The sequence below is a fragment of the Merops nubicus genome, unplaced genomic scaffold, assembly GCF_000691845.1.
Source record: "Merops nubicus isolate BGI_N331 unplaced genomic scaffold, ASM69184v1 scaffold5443, whole genome shotgun sequence".
In the NCBI taxonomy this organism is placed as follows: domain Eukaryota; kingdom Metazoa; phylum Chordata; class Aves; order Coraciiformes; family Meropidae; genus Merops; species Merops nubicus.
Window position 1 is genome coordinate 13,066 of NW_008600824.1, and position 6,955 is coordinate 20,020.

Consider the following 6,955-nt stretch of genomic DNA (forward strand, 5'->3'; position numbering starts at 1 on the left):
CCTGCTACCACAAGTCAACGACTCCTTTCAAAGTGTTGCCCCAGGTTTACGTGGATTTAGACTAAACCAGCAGTTTCAACGCATTACAAAAATCGAGAGCTAACAACTATACACCTCTCATTCACAGACTTCACATACCAGGCCACCAGCATCACATATACATGAATACATCTGCACTCACCATGAACTTCTGTACACTCAAAGGGAACGTGGCGGAATAGAGCAAAATCTGTCTGTTTTTAGGTAGCGTGAGAATAATGTCTTCCATAATTTGAACAAAATCTTGAGACAGCAACTTATCTGCCTGTAACAATAGAAGCAATAAAGAATAAGTTAAATGAATGGGGCAAGATTTCAGTCTTCTCATACCACACTGGGGGCCTGAGGGACAGGAAAACAAAATGGCATGAACATCCTGCTTGCCCTTATGATGGAATTGTCCCCTCTGTATCACACATTGCCCTCCAAAAGATGTGGGATTTAGCTGCTGGAGACAGGATTCATCAGTAACAGGGAGTTTACCCTCTCCTGGCTTTCAGCAATTTGATTTAAGCACAATCCAATTCCGGAAAAATAAACCGAGTTGAAACTGAAAACAGTCATTTGGGTTCCTATCGGAGTCATCCAAGAGCTGTCACACAACTGTTTTCTCTGTCTCTCACTCAGAAGCCTGTACACTATGGTCCATCAGTTTTATATACACCTATGTGGTAAGCACAGCACACTCCAACTGAAAACAAATGAAATGCATTCCCTGATTTCAGAATAGACTGTTATTCTGTTCTTCCAGAATTGCAAAGATGACAGGAAAAGCAAATCTCACTATAAGAGTCGTGTAAATAAATCCTTCTGCTGAAACACCTCGAAAATCCTGAGAAACATGTGAGCTATAACCTCAGAGCGTCTCTAAGCAGAGTTCGATTTCTTGCTGTGCATAACGAGGAGACATCACTGCTTAAACTTGGTGTTAAAATCCCAAAACATTTAACGTGAGCAACTTGCCTCATCCAATACTATCATCTGGACATGCTCAACTTTTGCTACTCCTTTCTTGATGAGATCGAGAATTCTCCCAGGGGTAGCTATCACCACATGTACTGTAAGGTTAGAGAAAGAAAAAAAGAGGAGAAAAAAAAAAAAAAAAAGGTTAAGTCAAGTAAAAGAATGCTTCCAGCATTCACAGCCTCATTTCATACTAACAGTTTCAGAGAATAATGACAGCATACAAACAGCTAACAAGACACATTGTAGCCCATTCTGGAACAGGAAAGCAGTAACAACAAGCAGAAATTCCACTGCCATGCTGTGAAAGACACAAACAAACAGCAACTGTAGCATAGCAAAATCCTCTAACCTGTATCATCAAGCCTCATTATGTCATCTCGTAAATTGGTTCCTCCCGTTGTTGCCATCACTTTGGCACCTCCCATGTGTTTGCTGACTTGGATACAGATTTGACTGACCTGCAGGGCTAGTTCACGGGTGGGAACAATCACCATTGCTGAAAGTTAAAAGTGTCAAAGTGTCAGCATGAGGTGCTAGTAACACACCGTATCTTAAAAACTAATCCTCAGAGGAGACAGACTTTATGAAAGCTATACTTTTATGCTTTCAGAGTTTCACTCTGGATATCCTGAATGAGACCTAGAAATTGCTTACAACCTTCCTGCGCAAGGGTTCTTCACCCCTCAATGTTCCCTCCGTGCCACCGCAGGTGCTTATTACTCCAAATCCACTTTTCAGGGCAAGGCAGTAAAGTTCAGCAGATGTTTTCCATTTCAAGCTTTTGAAAACAACTGTGAGACTTGTAAAATTCCACCTCCCCTCCAACACCCCACATTACCTTTCTTTGAAAGTACAAGAAGATAACCTATGCTGAGCAATTTCCTTGACCAGTTTTAGACCGGAGCCTGCAACGTGACGAGCAATACAGTTGCCTGGCTGATGAGACAAGTGAGATGCATCTCAACTGACCTTGTATATTGTCCTTCTTTAAGTCTAGCCGTTCAAGTAAAGGAATGAGGTAGGCTCCACTCTTGCCTGTTCCATTTTTCGCTCTAGCCAAGATATCCCTACCAGATAAAGCAATGGGGATGCTCTCCTCCTGAAATGCAACAACAGACAGGACATAAGCAACCGTAAGCCACGCTCGCTAAACAGGCTGGCCAAATTTAACTCGCCTCGCTAACAGCATCACATGAAATCAGATTGTTTCAGGAACAGACTATCCCGTAACTGCAAGCATCCCACCTGCAACAGGAAGGAGTTAAACCTGTCAGTAAAGGGTTCCCAACAAAGGAATAGCTCCCCAGGTACTTCCACGTGGCAGTCCTTATCTTTCCCAAGGAACCCTCAGCCTTTTTGAAAGGTGGTATGCTTACAATCTGTTTTAAAGCAGACAAATTAACTAAAAGCCATAGCTTTCTCAGACCTTAAAGAGATAACATGGCAGGCCTGTGCCCATGATAAGCCTCCAAAGAACAGTTAAAAGAGAGTTCAACCTCCCTGCCCCCCTGAAGTGTACTTATCAACAGTTCTTAACAGAACAAGTCTTACAAGTAAAAGCAAGACTGAGGGACAGAAAAGTAAACTTGCTGACATATTAATCTCTCTCCCATAATCTCCATTATGCTTCTTCTAGATGCTTACAATAGAAAAGCCAAGACTGTGCCAAAGCCATAGTTATCTTTGTAACCACTGAAGGTATGCAGGTTCTAGCAACTCAGTTTTCTGGAACAGCCTTGTTCTCACTGAGACTAGTTCAGTGAAGAATATTATTGAATAGAAGATTGACATGCTAATGCCTCCAGAGCAAGAAGGAAAATACAAGTTAACTTTTCTAACACCTAAGTCAGTCCTACCTCTAAGTTACTACTGAGCGATTTAGTAAGGTGTTAGAAATTCTCGCCTTCCCCAAAGGACCACAAAGTTCTACCATTGACAACACCAGTTTTCCCAAATCGTCACGAGTATCCGACATTTAGGCATGAATAAGAATTTCAATAAATCTATGCAAAATAAATGTTATTTGTAAGTAGTCTGTTTGTAAACAACCTGAATAGGAGATGGTTTTTCCCAGCCCATTTCAAAAATTCCCATCAGCAGCTCCCGTTTCAAACAGTAATCTTCAAACTCGTTTCCTTTTGTGGAGGTCACATCCTGAATAATCAGAAAAAAAAACATCCATAAGATTAGGTCATACAACCCAACCTGCAACTGCTGATCGGTCTGACTCGGTGCGAGACTGCCTGCACAGAAGGCCAAACAGCACATTGCACCGCTCAGCAGGAGTTCCCACTAACCCGTGGAAGACTATACAGCATAGAAGGAGACATTACCATTCTCATAACCAAGTACAGTACTGCAAGCATCCTCTGACATCTTTCCACCTGCCTTGCAAGAGATGCTGACAATCAGTCCCATGCTCTAACACTAATCAAGTAAGAAATGCACAGGGAACTTTGGTTTTGAGCTTTTCAAGAGAGGCATCTCTTAAGTGGTTGTAGAAAAAAAATCAACTCTCCGTTTGAAACAGCAGAAACTGAGCTGCTTCAGAATCTTTCCTTAGGACAAATATTTTGCCATTGCAGTTTCTCCCACATTTCATTTAATATTTATTCCCACAGTTCAACCATTCTTACCGAAGTTTTGATTCTCAAATCCTTTGGAGGGAGTTTTAAAGTCTTCTTCCAGTCATCACCAGGTCTATAGCAAAATTAAAACAAAAATATTTTTTTTTAAATCCAGTTAAATAATTTTATTTTGCATTTTTATTTTCGTAGACACAGGTTACATGCTTCTTGGGACACATAATATTTTCACCTCCTGAAAGCTAACAGCGCCTATACATACGAGCTCAAGTCTTCTCTGAGCTAAGCAGGATGCAACAGAGAGGAAACTGTAAACAGAGAGAATCAGCAGTCTGCCAAGACTGCACACAGAACTTGTGAAATCTTTATCTAGTCATGACTCAAGTCCCATTTTCAGGGCACTGAGTCAACCAGTAGAAGGCAGATTCAGAATCAGCAGAGCACAGATTTCAAACTGAACACTGACATAGTCATACAACAAAAACTGGCTAAAATAAATCTGCACAAGAGTATTTCATCACTAAAAAGAAATTTAAAAAGAACATATTCCTGCCCAGGAAACATCCATTCTTAATCCACGAGTAATGCGAGAAGATAAACACTTTTGAAGATAAAATTAAGTAAACACACGCTCCACCTGTTGATCAAGTCTTGTCTTTTGCTCTCAGTGAGATTTAGAAACTCATCCACTCTCGAAAACCACTGTACAGAGGGCAGTAAGTTCTTCTCTTCCCCAGTCCCAGGAAGGTGAATTTGGTGAGTTTAACTCACTGGTTTTGTCAGAGCAACTCATATTTAAAAAAAAAAAAAATTAAAAAAAAAAAGGAAACAAGTTAGGTAAATTTTAAGAACCTGAGCATTGCGTTTTGCACTGACGACATCTGGCATCTCCTTCACAAACAATCATGTAAGAAAATAAAAGTGAAGGTTGTTCAGGGGGAGAAGGAACCATGGGGAAAAAAAAGAAAAGCAGCACATTACCGTATCATCCAAGTCTTCTACATCCTTCAGAATTTCCAAATGGTATGCTCACGTTTTACTACCACAGTTCCAAAACCATTTTGATGGTAGGACAATATAACAGCAGCACCATATCATCTCACCTCAGGCTTTGATGAGTTAAAGCCAGAGCGTTACACCGAGGAGAGCAAGCACTACTAGTTAAGGTCAATGACAAAACAGAATCGACTTTAAAGAACTTCTCATAGTGAGAAAGAACAGCAGGAAACAACTGGAAGGCATACACAACTGGACTGAGACTAGGTGGCATTTCCCATCTTAAAACTTCAGCTCACTTCCTTCCCACTCTCCAACTTCCCTCTCATACCACTCACAAAAAGCAAAGAAAACTAGATGCTGATGCTGCTCGGCAGACTACCTCCAGCAAGCAGCTACACATCCTGAAAAGCAAAGCGTCAAGTCTGACTTTCCCAATGAACATACTGCAGAGATCACACTATCAGAGAGATGCCTGCACACTGAAATTCAGCTTTCTTCTCATCGTGCACATCGCAGGCCGCTTCTAACCACCACCATCACAAAGCAATAGCAGAAAACTTATTAAAGTGGGAACCCAGACATGACTTCAAAACTTTACTTTTGTGGCAACCGATACAAACACTTACTTAATAGCGGCGGTCATACTCTGTGCTTGCTGTTGAGTGCCGTTATTGATTGTGTTGGCATTCTTCAGCTGGTTCATCTGTTGCTGAGTTTGTGTGCCTCCACCTCCTGGGCCCCCGCTGGGTTTTACAGGGCCTCTCAACTGCCCGTTCTGACTGGATAGACCCATTATAACAGGGTTCTCTGTTCTGGCCGTGCTCATGTCTTTGTTTTTAAAGATGTCTTTTTAGACTTCAAAACTTTGAAAGTCAGTACAGAAACTGTAATAACAGTTTATTAGACTCTCCGAAACGAAGAGATAAATAAGTCTTGCTCAATATATGAGTCCTTTATTGCAATGCAGGCAAGCACCTGTAAGTCACTCAAAAGTAAAGTAGTAACTTGCTCTGATGCACTGTGGATCAACTTTTTTTTTTTTTAAAAAAAGCCCTCTAACAAAGTTGAGTTTTATCAGAATTCACTTGCTTCAATCTGAAAGAGAAGCAGATTATAACAATTAGTACATGCATTTTTGTCTACGCAAATCACATCTATTTACCTTCATATTTTAAGAATTGCTTCTTCCCAGGCAGCATGCAACAGTACTCACTCCTCTGTTTTCTCCACGGTTATCAAGACACGCATCAAACCTTTTTCCCCTTTCTATAAAGCCATGCCCGACACCTTCAGTGATCAAAGGCGATTTTCCCAACAGATATACTTTCAGCAGCCTTCCAGCGAGCAACCAAACCTCTTGAAAAATACCAACTGCCCCCATCAAGTAAGCATGAATTATATTAATTTCTTTGCCATTTCTTGAAATTCCCCTGCTTCTGGGACACAGCAAAGTAGCTGTAAAATGCTAAGCAACAACCTTGCACACAAGTTTGTGAGAGGAAGTAAGGCCACGATATCAAGTGGACATTCTAGTTAGAACTGACAAAACCCTCAAGTTACCCTGATGGCCCCTTTTACTTCAAACAGGAAACAGAAATTGTTAATTTTTTTTTTTTTTATGAAAAAGCCCACAACCTAACAACAACGATGAAAAAGCTTACCCTCCTCCAATCGGGAAAGTTAGTTCAACTGACCTTACTCAAAGTTTTCACTGGGGTTTGATGTAACACCATTCAGAACAACAAAACAAACTGTATCACCAAGCTGAGCTGACAGTAGCTTCCTGTTTCGTAAGGCTAAGTGTCATAGCCCGAACTGAAGCACTAACGCACCTTCACACCAGGCATCTAGCTTCCTGCTTGTGTGTTCTGTGTGACATTAAACAACTTGCACTGCCCCCAAAAGATAACACTTGGTACGTAAGACTTAATACCGATGCCATATTTAACAGAAAGATTGCCGAAAGTAAAAATAAAACAAAGTTTACACCTTACATCAAGTAAGCGGGGACCAGAACTAAAAGCCCTTAGGACATTCCTAGCCAAAAACCTCTCAGAAGCAACAGAAAGTAGGCTTGCCTGAATGATTCCTCATTACAACACCTCTGTATCTTGGGAAAACGCCAAGGAAAAAACAGCAGGCTGCTGCTTCCTAACTTTAGTGTCCACACCAAACATGCATCTCCCTACTGAATAAAAGGCACATTCAAGAATACTTCAAGAGAACGGAAAAGGAATTCAGACTCTTCCCAAACTTCCCAGCTGTTTGCAAGCCTGTCAATTCTAGCTTCACAGCAAAACTGCAGAGTTTGCATTAGTAGGATCTTTGTGCTAGTTATCTTCCTGATGGGAAGCGCTGTTTCAAGG

At 41.1% G+C, this 6,955-nt stretch overlaps 1 protein-coding gene across 1 annotated transcript in view; it reads right to left on the reverse strand.

Annotated features, from left to right (window-relative positions):
* DDX6 (DEAD (Asp-Glu-Ala-Asp) box helicase 6) overlaps positions 1–5,685 on the reverse strand; it is a 14,767-nt gene extending 9,082 nt beyond the window's left edge. Inside the window, exons 1-7 of the mRNA XM_008937781.1 lie at positions 5,216–5,685; positions 3,642–3,705; positions 3,055–3,159; positions 1,975–2,104; positions 1,355–1,501; positions 1,003–1,097; positions 182–304 (exon numbers count right to left, since the gene is read on the reverse strand). Coding sequence (XP_008936029.1) covers positions 182–304; positions 1,003–1,097; positions 1,355–1,501; positions 1,975–2,104; positions 3,055–3,159; positions 3,642–3,705; positions 5,216–5,415 — 864 coding nt within the window. The 5' untranslated portion in view covers positions 5,416–5,685. The remainder of the gene's footprint in view (positions 1–181; positions 305–1,002; positions 1,098–1,354; positions 1,502–1,974; positions 2,105–3,054; positions 3,160–3,641; positions 3,706–5,215) is intronic.
* Between the last annotated feature and the right edge of the window lie 1,270 nt (positions 5,686–6,955).